Source organism: Scyliorhinus torazame, chromosome 10 (genome assembly GCF_047496885.1).
Source record: "Scyliorhinus torazame isolate Kashiwa2021f chromosome 10, sScyTor2.1, whole genome shotgun sequence".
In the NCBI taxonomy this organism is placed as follows: Eukaryota; Metazoa; Chordata; class Chondrichthyes; order Carcharhiniformes; family Scyliorhinidae; genus Scyliorhinus; species Scyliorhinus torazame.
Genome location: NC_092716.1, coordinates 50,541,913 through 50,558,864, shown reverse-complemented (window position 1 = coordinate 50,558,864; position 16,952 = coordinate 50,541,913). Strand labels below are relative to the sequence as shown.

Here is a 16,952-nt window from a genome sequence, read left to right as displayed (position 1 = left end):
TTATTCCCTCTTGTTAGGGAAGAGTGATTGAGAAGTTGGAACTAATATTACCTGATCAGAAATATTTATTTTAAAAAACATTCATTTGTAACAGGTAAGGTTAGTCTAATGAACTGAGCTGAATTTTTTAAAGAAGGAAACAACATGGTTGATAAGGGAGATAAATAATGGATATTATTTATATAAATTTCTAGAAAGAAATCAACAATCAAGTGGGCAGACTTCCGGTTGCGGCGATGCCTTGCTAGCCGCATGTTTCGGCGGCTCCAGCTCCGACGGACCTTCGGGCTCTTTTAAGAGCCCCAACGGGAAATTTTTGGGCGACGCAACCCGGTGTGGGGTGAGTGAGTAGGGAGTACCCCCCCAACGAAGGAGGAAAATATCGGCGGCGGCGGCTGCAGCGCGAGGAATCGTCGACGAAAGGGACAGAAAGGGAGAAGACACAAGATGGCGGCGGAGAAAGCTCAGGCGACATGGGGGCCCGAGCAAGACGAATTTTTGAGACGGTGTGTGGAGCTACTAAAGAGGGAGGTGCTGACCCCGATGCTACAGGCAATTGAGGGGCTCAAGGAGGCACAAAGGACCCAGGAGACAGAGCTCCGCGTGGTGGAGCAGAAGGTGACGGATAATGAGGACGAGATCCTGGGCCTGGCGGTCAAAACACAGACGCACGAGGCACTCCATAAAAAGTGTATTGAAAGGATCGAGGCCCTAGAAAACAGAGCACGAAGGAAGAACCTTTGGATACTGGGTCTCCCTGAGGGAGTGGAAGGAGCGGACTGTGGAGCTTATGTAAGTACGATGCTAAGCTCATTGATGGGTGCTGAGGCCCCTGCGGGCCCCTTGGAGGTGGAGTGGGCACATCGGATCCCGGCGAGAAGACCAAAAGCGGGAGAACCACCCAGGGCGACAATCGTGCGATTTCACCGCCTTAAAGATAGAGAAGAAGTCCTGAGATGGGCTTAAAAGGTGCGGAGTAGCAGATGGGAGAATGCAGTGGTACGGGTGTACCAGGATTGGAGTGCGGAGGTGGCGAGAAGGAGGGCGAGTTTTAACCGAGCCAAGGAGGTGTTACACAAAAAGGTGAAGTTCGGGATGCTGCAGCCGGCACGACTATGGGTCACGTACCAGGAGAGACACCATTATTTCGATACGGCGGAAGAAGCATGGACCTTTATTAAAGAGGAGAAGTTGGATCGGAACTGAGGGACTGATACTGCAGGGAATGTTATTGTTATGGTTGATGTAAATAGAGAAGTAAATTGGGATGGGGGGAGACACTAGGAAATGTGGGTGCCGGTGGGGGGGGGGGGAAGAAGGGACATAGGCGGATAATGAGGAATGGGAGGGGGAGAGGAAAGGGAGCTGCGCCACAAGAGGCGGGTCAGATAAAGGGATGTTCCCGTGCCAGAAAGATTATGGCGGGAAGACAGGCGCAAGGTGGATGGGAGTTCCCCACACGGGGGGGGTCAAGGAGTGAGCAGGAGTAGCTGGGGTCAGTTGAAGTCAGCTGACTTACGGAAGTAATATGGGGGGAGCAATCACGCTAGAAAGCAACTGGGTTGCTGCTGCGGAAATCAAAAAGGAAATGGCTAAAGAGTGGGTGGACGGGGATGGAATGCGACGCCTGGGGAGCGAGTGGGAGCGCGGAGGCGGGATATGGGACTGGCCTGGAGAAGGTGATGGCTAGTCGACACGGGAGAGGGGCAGGTAGCCCCCTAGTGAGGCTGATCACGTGGAACGTGAGAGGCCTGAACGGACCGATTAAAAGGGCCCGAATGCTCGCGCATTTGAAAGGACTAAGGGCAGACGTGGCTATGCTCCAAGAGACGCACATGAAGGTGGCGGACCAAGTTAGGTTAAGGAAAGGATGGGTGGGACAGGTGTTCCACTCAGGACTAGATGCGAAGAATAGAGGGGTGGCCATATTGGTGGGGAAACGGGTAGCATTTGAAGCAAAGAACATTGTAGCAGATAGCGGTGGTTGATATGTAATGGTGAGTGGCAGGCTGGAGGGAATGGAGGTCGTGTTGGTTAATGTATATGCCCCGAATTGGGACGATGCGGGATTTATGAGACGGATGCTGGGGCGTATACCGGACCTGGAGGTAGGAAATTTGATATTGGGAGGGGACATCAATACCGTGCTGGATCCAGGGCTAGATAGATCCAGCTCGAAGACCGGAAGAAGGCCGGCAGTGGCCAAGGTGCTCAAGGGGTTTATGGACCAAATGGGGAGAGTGGATCCATGGCGATTTCTTAGACCGAGGGCCAGGGAGTTCTCCTTCTTCTCCCATGTCCATAAAGTGTACTCCCGGATAGATTGTTTTGTTTTGGGAAGGTCGTTGATCTCAAGGGTGGAAGAAGCTGAGTATTCAGCCACAGCGGTTTCGGACCATGCCCCACACTGGGTGGACCTGGAACTAGGAGAGGAAAGGGAGCAGAGAGCACTCTGGCGATTAGATGTGGGCTTGATGGCGGACGAGGGAGTGTGTGGAAGAGTGCGGGGGTGTATTGAGAGATACCTGGAGGTCAGTCACGACGGGGAGGTCCGTGTGGGAGTGGTATGGGAAGCACTAAAAGCGGTGGTCAGAGGAGAGCTGATCTCCTTTGGGGCCCACAAAGGGAAAACAGAGGCCAAGGAAAGGGAAAGATTACTGGGGGAGATTCTAAGGGTGGATAGGGAATTTGCAGAGACCCCGGAGGAGGGACTGTACAGGGAGAGGAGGCGACTCCAGACGGAGTTTGACCTCCTGACCACCAGAAAGGCGGAGGTGCTGTGGAGGAAGGCACAGGGGAGGAGGTATGAATATGGGGAAAAGGCTAGTCGCCTGCTGGCTCATCAATTGCGAAAGAGGACAGCGGCGAGAAAGATAGGGGGAATTAGAGACGAAAAGGGAGCCACGGTGCGAAGAGCAGGGAAGATAAATGAGGTGTTCAAGACCTTTTATGAGGGACTGTATAGGTCCCAACCCCCGGAGGGAGAGGAGGGGATGCGGCAGTTCCTGGACCAATTGGGGTTCCCGAGGGTGGAGCAGCAGGAGGTGGAAGGCCTGGGGGCACCAATTGGGGTGGACGAGGTTATTAAGGGGCTGGGGAACATGCAAGTAGGGAAGGCTCCTGGACCAGACGGGTTCCCGGTGGAATTTTATAGAAAATATGTGGACTTGTTGGCCCCGTTGTTGGTGAGGACGTTCAATGAGGCCAGGGAAGGAGGGACTTTACCCCCGACAATGTCGGAGGCGACGATATCGCTAATTTTGAAGAGGGATAAAGATCCGTTGCAGTGCGGGTCCTATAGACCTATTTCATTATTGAATGTGGACGCCAAATTGCTGGCAAAAGTACTGGCATCGAGGATAGAGGATTGTGTCCCGGGAGTGGTGCACGAAGACCAGACAGGGTTCGTAAAAGGGAGACAACTGAATGTTAACGTGCGATGACTATTAGGGGTGATAATGATGCCCCCAGAGGAGGGGGAGGCAGAGATAGTGGCGGCAATGGATGCAGAGAAGGCATTTGATAGGGTGGAGTGGGAGTATTTATGGGAGGTGTTAAGGAGGTTTGGGTACTATTGGGCCGCCAATGTGGCGATGATTCGTAAATGGATGATGGAGGGAGAGGGAGCGGCGTGGAAAAGACTGGAGAGAAAGTCCTGTAAAGGGACGAGCTTAGAGGCGCTGGTGACGGCGCCGCTACCGTTCTCACCAAAAAAGTTTACCGGGGTGGTGGCAACATTGAATATCTGGGGACAATGGAGGCGACAGAGAGGTGTGCGGGGAGCCCTGGTGGGGTCCCCAATCAGGAACAACCATAGGTTTGCCCCAGGTAGAATGGATGGAGGATTTCAGAGCTGGCACCAGTTGGGAATTAGGAGGGTGGGAGATTTATTTATAGATGGGACGTTTGCGAGCTTGGGAGCATTGGAGGAAAAGTATAAGTTGCCCCGGGGAAACTTCCTTAGATATATGCAGGTGAGGGCATTCACTAGACAACAGGTGAGGGAATTTCCGCTGCTCCCGGTACAGGGGATTCAGGACTGAGTGCTTTCGGGGGTGTGGGTCGGAGAGGGCAAGGTGTCAGAGATATACCGAGAGATGAGGGAAGAGGGGGAGGAGTCGGTGGGCGAACTAAAAGGAAAGTGGGAAGAAGAACTAGGGGAGGAGATAGAGGAGGGTATGTGGGCTGATGCCCTAAGCAGGGTAAACTCCTCTTCCTCATGCGCCAGGCTTAGCCTGATTCAATTCAAGGTGCTTCATAGAGCACACATAACGGGAGCAAGACTGAGCAGGTTCTTTGGAGTGGAGGACAAGTGTGGGAGGTGCGGCGGAAGCCCGGCAAACCACGCACATATGTTTTGGTCGTGCCCGGCACTGGAGGGGTATTGGGAGGGAGTGACGGGAGTGATTTCGAAGGTGGTGAAGGCCCGGGTCAAACCAGGCTGGGGGCTAGCTCTATTTGGAGTTGCGGATGAGCCGGGATTCCAGGAGGCGAAAGAGGCCGACGTTGTGGCCTTTGCGTCCCTAGTAGCCCGGCGTAGGATTCTACTCATGTGGAAGGAGGCGGAACCCCCCCCGGACGTGAGGCCTGGGTAAACGATATGGCGGGGTTCATAAAACTGGAGCGGATAAAGTTTGCCCTGAGAGGATCGGCTCAAGGGTTCACCAGGCAGTGGCAGCCATTCCTCGACTACCTAGAGGAACGTTAGAGGGAAGATAGATGATCAGCAGCAGCAACCCAGGGGGGAGGGAGGGGGGGGGGTGGTGGAAGTTTTAGTTTATGTTAAATGATTAGTTTACTATGTTGATTAGCCATTTGTTTATTGTTAAACTTTCTTTACTGTTGTGTTTGTTCTGTAATGGGAAAAAAATTTTGTTCGAAAAAATTTCAATAAAACATATTTTTTTAAAAAAACAATCAAGTGGGCAGCACGGTAGCCTTGTGGATAGCACAATTGCTTCACAGCTCCAGGGTTCCAGGTTCGATTCCGGCTTGGGTCACTGTCTGTGCGGAGTCTGCACGTTCTCCCCGTGTGTGCGTGGGTTTCCTCCGGGTGCTCCGGTTTCCTCCCACAGTCCAAAGATGTGCAGGTTAGGTGGATTGGCCATGATAAATTGCCCTAAAATGTCCAAAATTGCCCTTAGTGTTGGGTGGGGTTACTGGGTTATGGGGATAGGGTGGAGGTGTTGACCTTGGGTAGGGTGCTCTTTCCAAGAGCTGGTGCAGACTCGATGGGCCGAATGGCCTCCTTCTGCACTGTAAATTCTATGAAGGCTCCACATAAGAGATTGTGGAAAGTTGCAAAGAGACAATGTTATATTAGTGAATGGGCAAAATTGTAGCAGATAGAGTTCAATGTGGGGACAAGTGAGAATTAAAAAAAAATACATTTAGAGTACCCAATTCTTTTTTTCCAATTAAGGGGCAATTTAGCGTGGCCAATCCACTTACCCTGCACATCTTTTTGGGTTGTGGGGGTGAGACCCACGCAGACATGGGGAAAATGTACAAACTCCACAAGGACAGTGACCTGGGGCCGGGATTGAACCGGGGTCCTCGGTGCCGTGAGGCAGCAGTGCTAACCACTCTGCCACCGTGCTGCCCCGACAAGTGAGAATTTTGATCCAAGAAAGATTTTCTTCATGGTGAGAAGCTATGAACTGTGGATGAGAGACAGAGCTAAACCATGGGTCACCATGTGAACAAGGTGCAACATAATCAAATGAGAAGTGGAAAATTTGGTGCGAGTGGGAATTTGATACAATTGGGGGAAGAAGGCGTTTTCTTTTAACCTCTGATATTTATAGTGCTTTATGTAAGCTTGAGGCAGTTGTATTTAAAACCTTGTTCAGTATTTCAGCACGTAACACAATTTTGCTTGCCCAGTGATGTCCCAAGTCAGAAGATTGCTGATTAAAATAAATAAAACAAATGTACTCCTTTTACTCTCTAGCTAGGAGAATGGTGTAAACTAGAAACAAAGAAATTGTAACTGATACCAAAGAGAAAATGCAGGAAAATCTCAGGAGGTCTGGCAGCATCTGTAGGGAGATAAAATAGCTAATGTTTTGAGTCCCGAAATTATCAAAAATTATAACTGATGTGTGATTAAATTAATAATTTAAAATAGTTACATTACTTTAAAAAGCTAAAATAGAAATCAGGTAATTACATATAACTTTAATTAATGAAATATATAAAATATGGCTAAATAAATAGCAGTTCAGCAGATGTGCTGCATCAGGAGTAAGTGGGAGTTGTGGAAAACAGCATGATCCGAGGTAACTACATCTGCAGCAAATGTCTGCAACTCAAGAAACTTAGGCTCAGAAAAGTTGAGCTAGAGTCTAGAGTATAGATATTGTAATGGGAGGGGAAGAATTAATTGGACATATTGACCCAGGCGGCACGGTGACAGTGGTTAGCACTGTTACTCCACAGCGCCAGGGACCTGGGTTCAATTCCGGCCTTGGGTGACTGCGTGGAGTTTGCACATTCTCCGTGGGTTTCCTGTGGGTGCTCCAGTTTTCTCCCACAGTCCAAAAATGTGCAGGTTGGGTGGAATGGTTAAGCTAAATTGCCCCTTAGTTTCCAACGGTTCGGTGGGGTTGAGGGGGTGTGGGTCAAGGTAAGATGCTCTTTCAGGGGGTCGGTGCAGACTCTATGGGCCGAATGGTCTCCTTCTGCACTGTAGGAATTCTATGAACCTCAGGTATGCTCCATGTGAAATACTGCCCAGGCAGCCGCAACAATCAATTTGCTTCCTCGTTGCAAAGTATTTGGAGGCTTAACATTTTAGCAAAAAATAACAGCTTCAAGCTTCCACTTTTTTCACTTCAGCGCATGCTGAATTTGAACAAGTACAATTAAGCTGACTGCATGTTTGCTCGTGATCTGCAATGAAAGGTGTAAAGTAGAAAATATTAAAAAGCAGAAAAAGCTATACTGACAATAATTCAATGATGGCACTGAACTTTCATGTTTCATCTTTTGACACTTCTGAACTTCAAAGGTCTCATCCTTTAAATTAATAACCTAACTCAATCTCTCCTCCCTTCTTTCCAGTTAAAAAAAAATCTATCCTCGGTTCCCCCCTATTTCTCATCTACATGCTTAGTGACATCGTTCAAAATCAGTGTAAACTTTCACATGTACGCTGACAACACCCAGCTCTACCTCACCATCGCCGCTCTCAGCTTCTCCAGTATTGAAAAAGTTTGTAATACGGTGGAAGCTCTTTCTGTCCGTGTTTGGGGAATTATCCGTTTGTTGCCGGGGGTGGGGGGGGGGGGTTTAAGGGATTAAAAGGGGGGAAATTGAACAAACTATATGTACCATGTTTTGTTGGTGCTGTGTGGATTTAAAAAATTTTTTTTTGCGGGTGTTTGGAATAAAGTATAGTAAATAAAAACACTTTGTAATCTCCTCCCGCCTCACAACTTTAAAATATCTGTGATCCTGTAATTATGTCCTCTTGTGCATTCCTGATTTCAGTTGCTCCACCATTCATAGATTATCATAGAATTTACAGTGCAGAAGGAGGCCATTTGGCCCAGCGAGTCTGCACCGGCTCTTGGAAAGAGCACCCCACCCGAGGTCAACACCTCCACCCTATCCCCACAACCCAGCGACCCCACCCAACATTAAGGGCAATTTTGGACACTAAGGGCAATTTATCATGGCCAATCCACCTAACCGGCACATCTTTGGACTGTGGGAGGAAACCGGAGCATCCGGAGGAAACCCACGCACACACGGGGAGGATGTGCAGACTCCGCACAGACAGTGACCCAAGCCGGAATCGAACCTGGGACCCTGGAGCTGTGAAGCAATTGTGCTATCCACAATGCTACTGTGCTGCCCCATTGCGGCTATGCCTTCTGTTACTCAGGGCCCAAGCACTGGAATACCCTCCAAATACCTTTCCACCTCAGTATCTCGCTTTCCTTCTTTAAAACACTCCTTAAAACTACCTCTTTGACCAAGATTTGGTCATCTTACCTAATATTTCCTTCTGTAGCTCGGTGTCATATTTTGTTTTACAATTCTCTTGTGAAGCACCTTAGGATGTTTTATTACCTTAAAAGCATGATATAAATATAAGTAGATGTTGTTTAATGAAATTACTCACCTTTAAATTAATTTTAAATGGCACAAATTCGAAATGAATTAATTCTGACAACTCAAAGTTTAGCAATTTACAGTTTTTGTGCATATCCAGGTATAAATTACCTTGCTGATTGGAATCCATAGCTGGTTGCTTGCAGTCCTGAGCCCGATGCCCATTAGCCCCACAGTTGTAGCATGACATATGCCCATTCTTTTTATGTCCTGCTCCATTTGTGCTTCCTAGCATGTTTTGTGTTTGATATACTGCAGTTGTACCACCCAGGAAATTCTGCATGGGAGGTATGACAAAGTTCGACTGCCCACTTAAGATGGAATCAGGAGTTAAACCAGTATTGTAAGCAGGGGGTGGAACGACTGGATAGGGAAAGGCAGTACCATTATTGTACTGGGTGCTGATGTAACCACTGTTACATAAAGGACTGAATGGGAAAATTGGAAAAGTTAACACTGAATGCCCTGAAAATGGGCTTTGGAAGTAATTGGCATAGTTAATTGTCACAGGATTTGAACCACAGTTTCCACTGCAGCCACATGAACTGCACACATTACACCCAGTTTGCTGCTGATGCATAGGGATATTCATTCCTGAGCCACCACTACCATTATTGCTGTTAATATAACTGCTTTCAGCCACAGAGGAGAGGGTCGGGCTGGAGCTAGGGATAGGACAATTTGGCACACTCACAATGTTTGTGAAGGACACAGAAGGGTGACTATTGGTGGGTGCATTGTTGTTATTCGTACAGAAAGTGCCAGAGATGGAAGTTATAGGTGAACACTGAATTGTTGAAAAGGCAACTTTGGTGTTGGCTGAATAAGGAACTGTCCTTGAGCTTATTACAGCAGGTGCGACACTTTTTACTTGTACAACACTGTTATAGGCAGTCTGTCCCACCATCATAGGTTCTGTAGGAATGGAGGAGGAGACAAGAAGTTTCACTGGGGAATGAGAAGGGGTATATGTACAGTTGGATGTTGCAGTAGTGGAAGAACTAGTGTCTGTTCTCGGTATTGCCAATGGAGTTGGTTTGGGTGTAGTATCTATGGAGGAAGGAGGTCCAACTTTAGTTCTAATCCCAAAGTTTACAACTTTAGATGGAATCCCACTGTTTTCTGAAACACTAGTAGATATTTGCGAAGTCTGAAGTAGAGAAGTTGGCATTGCGTCCACAACCATGGCTCCAAGAGAGCCAAATTTCTTTTCTACTTTGATGCTAATGCCAGGTCCTTCATGAAGTTTGCTTCCAAGGTCAACAGATGAATTTGCATGGATTGGAGAAGAAATGCCAGTAATAGGCTTTATATCAAAACTGCCCCTTTCTGATTTCCTGACTGAATTGAGCATTCGACTGGGAGCGATGTTTGAAGAGATCACTGGCATGAATTGTACAGTGGAAACGGTTGAAGATACATGGCTGGGATGGGCCAATCCAGTTTCATTTTGCACTGGTGAAACTTGTGCTGTGGGTCTCCATGCCCCAGTGTTCAGGTTGCTCAAGTGAGTTGACAACATTGTTGGTTTCTCCTTTATTTGAATGTCCAATGTGGTCTCTGGATCTGCAATTGGTTACATGAAAATTAACACAACATTACAAAAGGTACAGTAATTAATTCTGTCTAAACTATTGTGAATTAAACTTTGAGAGTCTGCAGATGTAGCATTTCAGAATTATGATGTTTAGCATAAAACTATTAAAATACCCAACCCCTCTGTTACGATGTACATGAAATAGTGTTTGAAGTGGTAGGTTCTTGAATTATTTTACAGTCAAGATAGATGATTAATAGTCAAGTACTGTAGATGAAAGGATAGCTTATGGGTGCAACAATCGTGTTAAGCTATCTGGCCTGTGGTGAATACAAATTGGAAATTGTGAGCATGTGCCCATTATTTTCTGTTTGTTGCTTTTCAGTGGCGGCAATTGGATACAATGCTTAAATGAGTGGTCCAACCAGTGCATTATAAGTTTGATCAGGAATTCCTCTACAGGTCTTGCTATAGAGTTCAACACTGCTTCTTTCCATTGATTGGACATTTTGAACATCAACAAAGATCTTACAGGCTTTTTCAACTTCATCCACAATTTTACACTGTCAACTTTGGTACAGGGAATGCAAAAGGGGATGCCAGGAGCAACAACAGGACTCCTTAGCATGTGGCATTAACTTAGTGAAGCTACAAAACATAGATAGCTAGATGATAAATATTAAATATAACATGCTATAACGAAAGATAAGCAGTCTCACAAAAAATGGTCACAGCAAAGCTCTCTAGCTGTACAGCATCCAATTGAGAAAGGTGGCGGACATCGGTCAACTAACTGAAGGAGGTAGCTCCATGAACATCACATCCTCAACAATAGCAGAGCCCAGCATAAGTGCAAAAGAGAGGAGTGTGAAATGTTTGCAAGCATCTTCAGCCAAAATATCAAGCAATCACTTGGCCTCCTCTCAATATTCTCGGCATCACAAATGCCAGTGGCCAGCAAATTAACTTCACTTCATCTGACACTGCAGAGGAAATAAATGCACCAAGCACAGTGAAGGGCATCAGCCCTGACAGCATCCAGACTATAGTGTTAACTACTTGCAAATCAGAACTAGCCACTGCCATAACCAAGCTATTCTACTGCAGATATGACATGGACATCCAGCTGATACTGTTAAAAATTGCCTGGAGACATCTTATCTATAAAAAGCACGATACGTTTAACCCAACCAATTACCACTCTATCAGCCTCCCCATCATTAACAAAATGATGGAAGAGGCATTGTAACATCGACTCACCAATAACCTGCTGGTCACTATTTTAAAAAATTATATACTGGGGCGTGGGCGTTGGTGGCAAGGCCAGCATTTGCTGCCCATGCTTAATCACCGTTGACATAATTTTGCCATATCCTTAATTTGGAATATGCCCAAATTATTTTGCTGCTGACCTTATCATGACCGTTATCCAAGGATAGATCCAAGAGATTATGCCAGAGGGGAGATGAGAGTAATTATCCATGACGTTAAGGAAGCAGTTGATGGAGACTGGCACCAAGGAACACCAGCAATGCCAAGGTCAATGGCACTCAATGGAAAGCCACTCCAGTGGCTGGAATCAAAGGAATAGTCAAGGACATTGGAGAGCAATTACTGCAGCCACAGGATGATGCTGACAACATCAACAACCTGTATTTATATAGCATCTTTAATGCACTTCCCAGGAGAATTATGAAATATAATGTGTCACCAAACCACATAAGGGCTCCTTTGTCCTTGTTCTCTATGCCTCTATTTTTAAAGCCTAAGGTATGATTTCCTACAACTTTCTCAACTTATCCTGCCACCTTCAATGACTTATGCACATATACCCCCGATCCCTCTGTTCCTGCACACAATTTAGAACAGTATCCATTATTTTATATTGCCGTTCCTCATTCTTCCTGCCAAAATGTAACACTTCACACTTTTAAACATTTAAGTTTCATTTGCCACCTGTCAACTCAGTCCAACAGCCTGTATTTTTCTCTTGAACTCCTTGACTATCTTCCTCACAGTTCCCAATACTTCCATATTTTGTGTCATTTGCAAATTTTGAAATTGTGCACAGTACACCCAAAACCAAGTCATTAATGTAGATCAAGAAAAGCACTGGTCCCAATACAAACACTTGGAGATCCCCAATATATACCTTCCAACAGTCCAAAAATCAACTGATCACTGTTACTCTGGGCACGATTCTCCCAAACAATTTCTAAGTTAATTTGTGGCGGGTTTTTCAGGGCGTTTCCCGTCGGCACTGCCAGCAAGTTCCCCACCGCTATTCAATGACACTTAGTCACTTTTTTGGGCCCTGGGGAGTTTCTCACCGCTTCCCAAACCACTGATGGCGAAACCTCCCCGTTCCTATTAAATCCTATGAGGTCCTCAATTTGTGAGCATAATAATAATCTTTATTGTCACAAGTTGGCTTACATTAACACTGCAATGAAGTTACTGTGAAAAGCCCCTAGTCACCACATTCTGGCGCCTGTTCGGGTACACGGAGGGAGAATTCAGAATGTCCAAATTACCTAACAGCATGTCTTTCGGGACTTGTGGGAGGAAACCGGAGCACCCGGAGGAAACCCATGCAGACACAGGGAGAGCGTGCAGACTCCTCACAGCCAGTGACCCAAGCCGGGAATAGAACCTGGGATCCGGGAGCTGTGAAGCAACAGTGCGACCCACTGTGCTACCGTGCCGCCCCTAAAACAGGTACGATGAGTGAACAAAACTTTATACAAAATAGGATGTGGGCAGCAGAGTTTTGGGTGACCTCAAGTCAAAAACCCAAAGATTTGTACCAGTACATGAAGAGCAAAAGGATAGTGAAGAAAAAAGTGGGACGTTTCAGAGATGAAGAAGGGAACTTGTGTGAAGATTCAGAGGCTATAGAAAGAGTTTTTAATTAATTTTTTGCCTCCGTATTCGCAAAGGAAAGGGATGATGCAGATATAGTAATCCAAGAGGAGCAGTGTGAAATATTGGATCAAATAATCACAACGAGAAAAAGTGTTCAAGTTGGAATCCTTGAAAGTGTGGAAGACTGGATGGATTGTTCCCTAGGATACTGAAGGGGGGGCAGGGAGGAAATAGCATAGAATCCAATCATAGAACCCTACAGCGCAGAGAAGGCCATTCTCCCCATCAAGTCTGCATTGACCCTCCGAAAGAGCACCCTACCTGGGCCCTTGCCCCTTCCTGACCACCCTCACCCCACCTAACCTTCTGGACACTAACAGGTAATTTAGCATATGCAATCCACCATTTTTTGACTGTGGGAGGAAGCGGAAGCACCTGGAGGAACCCTATGCAGACACGGGGTGAATGTGCAAATTTTACACAGTCATCCAAGGTCGGAATTGAACCCGGGCCCCTTGTGCTGTGAGGCAGCAGTGCTAACCACTGTGCCACCGTGCCACCCAGAGCAGATGCTCTGAGGATTATTTTCCAATCTTCACTAGATACATGGGTGGTGCCGGAGGACTGCAGGAATGCAAATGTGGTTCCGTTGTTTAAAAAGGGTACAAAGGAAATGCCAAACAACGGTTAGTCCTACTTCGGTGGTGGGAAATCTGTTAAAATCAATCCTGGGAAATCAGATAAACTATCACTTAGAAAGGCTTGGGATAGTCAGCATAGCTTTGTTATAAATTTAATTGAAATAATTGAGAAAGTGACAAGGAGAATCCATGAGGTAGTGCAGTGGATGTTGTCTGCATGGATTTTAGTAAAACTTGACAAGGTCCCACCTGAAAGACTGGTCAAAAAAGTAAAAGCCCATGGGATACAGGATAGCGTGGCGAATTGGATCCAAAGTTGGCTTAGTATCAGGACTAATTAATGGTCAATGGTTACCCTTGCAAATTCACCGGGTGGACCGCACCGCGTCATCAGGCAAAGAAAAGGGTGGAGGGGTGTGCCTCCTCATCAACTCCTCCTGGTGCTTGGATGTGGCGACCCTGGTGACCTACTGCTCCCCGGACCTGGAATACCTGACCGTGAATTGCCGCCCATACTATCTTCCACATGAATTCACTTCAGCCATTATCACAGCGGTCTACATCCCACCCCAGACAGAAGTGAGGAAGGCGCTGGACGAACTGTACACAGTTATAAACAACTACGAAACAGAACACCCGGAGGCCTTGTTCATCATGGCCGGAGACTTCAACAAGGCCAACCTCAAGAGTGTACTGCCAAAATTCCACCAGCACATCTCCTGTCCCACCAGGGGCGACAACACTCTTGACCACTGCTACTCAAAAAGCAAGGGCGCCTACCGTCCCATCCCCTGACCGCACTTTGGGAAATCAGACCATAAGGCGGTGCTCCTTTTCCCGGCATACAAGCAGAAACTCAAGCGGGAGAATCCAGCTAAGAAGGTCGTGCAGTGCTGGACTGAGGAAAAAGAAGAGCTCCTACGTGACTGCTTAGAGACAGTGGACTGGTCCATATTTAAGAACTCAGCGACCAATTGAAATGAGTATGCCACTACCGTCACTGACTTCATCAGCAAATGTGTGGACGACTGCGTGCCAAAGAAAGCAGTACATGCGTTCCCCAACCGGAAACCAAGGCTCAATCGCGAGATTGACTCCCTACTGAAGGACAGATCTGAGGCGTTCAAGTTAGACGACCCTGACCTTTACAAGAAATCCAGGTACGACCTCCGCAAAGCCATCAGAGATGCCAAGAGAGAATATCAAACCAAGCTAGAGTCACAGATAGACTCTCGGCAGTTGTGGCAAGGACTAAACAACATAACAGGCGACAAAGTGAAGCCGAGCAGTATCTCCGGCAGCAGCACACCCCTCTCCTATGAACTCAATGCATTCTATGCTCGGTTTGAGCAGGTAACCAACAATCCGCTGTCGAGTGCCCCAGCAGCCCATAACTCACACATACCCACCATCACAGCTTCCGAAGTCAGATCGGCCTTCCTGAAAGTGAACCCAAGGTGACGGGCCTGGACGGGATCCCTGGTCGTCCACTCAGAGCGTGCACAGACCAGCTGGCGGAGGTGTTCGCGGATATCTTTAACCTGTCCCTACTCCACTCCGAGGTCCGCACCTGCTTCAAGAAGACCACCATCATACCGGTGCCAAAGAAGAACCAGAACCAGGCAATGTGCCTCAATGACTACCGTCCGGTGGCCCTGACTTTAGTCGTAATGAAGTGCTTCGAGAGGTTGATCATGAAGCGCATCACCTCCATACTCCCAGAACGCCTTGATCCACTGCAATTCGCATACTGTCGCAATCGGTCCACAGCAGACGCCATTTGCCTGGCCCTACACTCATCCCTAGAGCATCTCGAAAACAAGGACTCCTACATCAGACTCCTATTTATTGACTACAGCTCCTCCTTCAACACCATAATCCCAGCCAAGCTCATATCAAAGCTCCAAAACCTAGAACTTGGCTCCCCACTCTGCAACTGGATCCTCGATTTTCTGACCAACAGACCACAATCAGTAAGAATGAACAACACCTCCTCCACAATAGTCCTCAATACCGGGCCCCCGCAAGGCTGCGTACTTAGCCCCCTACTCTACTCCCTGTACACATACGACTGCGTGGCAAAATTTGGTTTCAACTCTATCTACAAGTTTGCTGACGATATGACCATAGTGGGCCGGATCTCGAATAACACGAGTCCGAATACAGGAGGGAGATAGAGAATCTAGTGGAGTGGTGTAGCGACAACAATCTCTCCCTCAATGCCAGCAAAACTAAAGAGCTGGTCATTGACTTCAGGAAGCAAAGTACTGTACACACCCCTGTCAGCATCAACGGGGCCGAGGTGGAGATGGTTAGAAGCTTCGAATTCCTAGGGGTGCACATCTCCAAAAATCTGTCTTCTTACCCCTGAAGAGGTGCTAACAACCCTGTGCTTGACACATCAAATTCCAAAGGATTGTACAACATCTATTTACACACTTCTAAAGCCAGAACCAGCCAACCGAGACCACCTGTCTAATTGGACAATGGACCCTGAAATCTTCATTTAAATTATTAATAGTTGAAACATTAACCACCTCAAGAATCTAGACAAAGGAATAAACACCCTTTGTCCAAACCAAAGTGGAGAAGTGTAAGTAATTTCATATAACCAAACCCAGCTCCACCTAGCTGGGAGAAGCAGTTAACCAGTTATCCTTCTTTGTGGAGCTGCAAAAGCAGTCTGCCATTTTCCATCAACCAAACAGTAGCAGAATCAGAGCTCTGACCAGGTTTAAATTGCATGGTCCTCATCTACACTGTTTCCATGACAACTTCTGTACCAGTACCTACAAGACTAAATCATCGCGGTCTCATCAGGAAAATCATCTCTACTAGAAAAGTGGATTATCCAGTATCTGTCTTCAACCTGCAGACTCTGCGAAATAATAACACTATTGGACTTCAATTCTGAATTTAGGATTCACATAAAACAATGATTCTTATCTTCTCTGTGGTCTTTGCCCTGTACCACTTCCTTTCTCTTTTCCCTCTTTAATTATATAAATTTTCTCTCTTTAATTATTGATTCCTGCTGGAATGTGATTCCAGTTTACCCATTTCATATAAAAGTCTAGAGTGTATATTTGGGAAGCCATGTAACAGTGAAGCTCCATTTTGTATCATTTAGTGTCCACATGTGCAGCAATTATCAGGAGGAAGTTTAGCAGATTTTCTCCTCCCTACCCCAAAGCTCTGATGACGGGATGCTCTGGTCTTGTCCATGGCGGGATCCATTACAGCAAGAACAGAGAATTTGGCTTCTAGCCAAAACTCCATTCACATTCAGCAGCACCGGAAAATCCCAGCCACGAAAGAGGACGGAAGATTTCAGCCAATTTAACTACACCTTTTGTGCTTGCCTGGCAAGATCAGTTACCAGAGTTTACAGAAAACCACGACTATGATGCAAATTTCTTGTTCAAGAGTCAATATTTTCTGACTGTTTTCAACATTTTATTCCATTCCTGTTTTTAAAAAAATTTCATGGACACCATAAAGGCAAACAGAGTTATGCTGAATGGAGAGATAGCCATCTAAAAACAAAGATGACAGCAATCAAAAAGAAGCAGTCTGTCCTTGTTAAAATACAATTAGATTGGATTTGTTTATTGTCACGTGTACCGAGGTACAGAGAAAAGTATTTTTCTGCAAGCAGCTCAACAGATCATTACGTGCATGGGAAGAAAAGGGAATAAAAGAAAATTCATAATAGGGCAACACAAGGTAGATCACATTGATCACAATGATGTATGGGCGGCACGGTGGTGCAGGGGTTCGCATTGCTG

General features: G+C 46.6%; 1 protein-coding gene across 2 annotated transcripts in view; it reads right to left on the bottom strand.

Moving 5' to 3' along the window:
* Positions 1-16,952, bottom strand: part of zcchc14 (zinc finger, CCHC domain containing 14) — a 240,193-nt gene that overhangs the window by 10,863 nt on the left and 212,378 nt on the right. For both annotated transcript variants that reach the window (XM_072518087.1, XM_072518088.1), the window contains one exon: positions 8,233-9,687. In XM_072518087.1, coding sequence (XP_072374188.1) covers positions 8,233-9,687 — 1,455 coding nt within the window. The remainder of the gene's footprint in view (positions 1-8,232; positions 9,688-16,952) is intronic.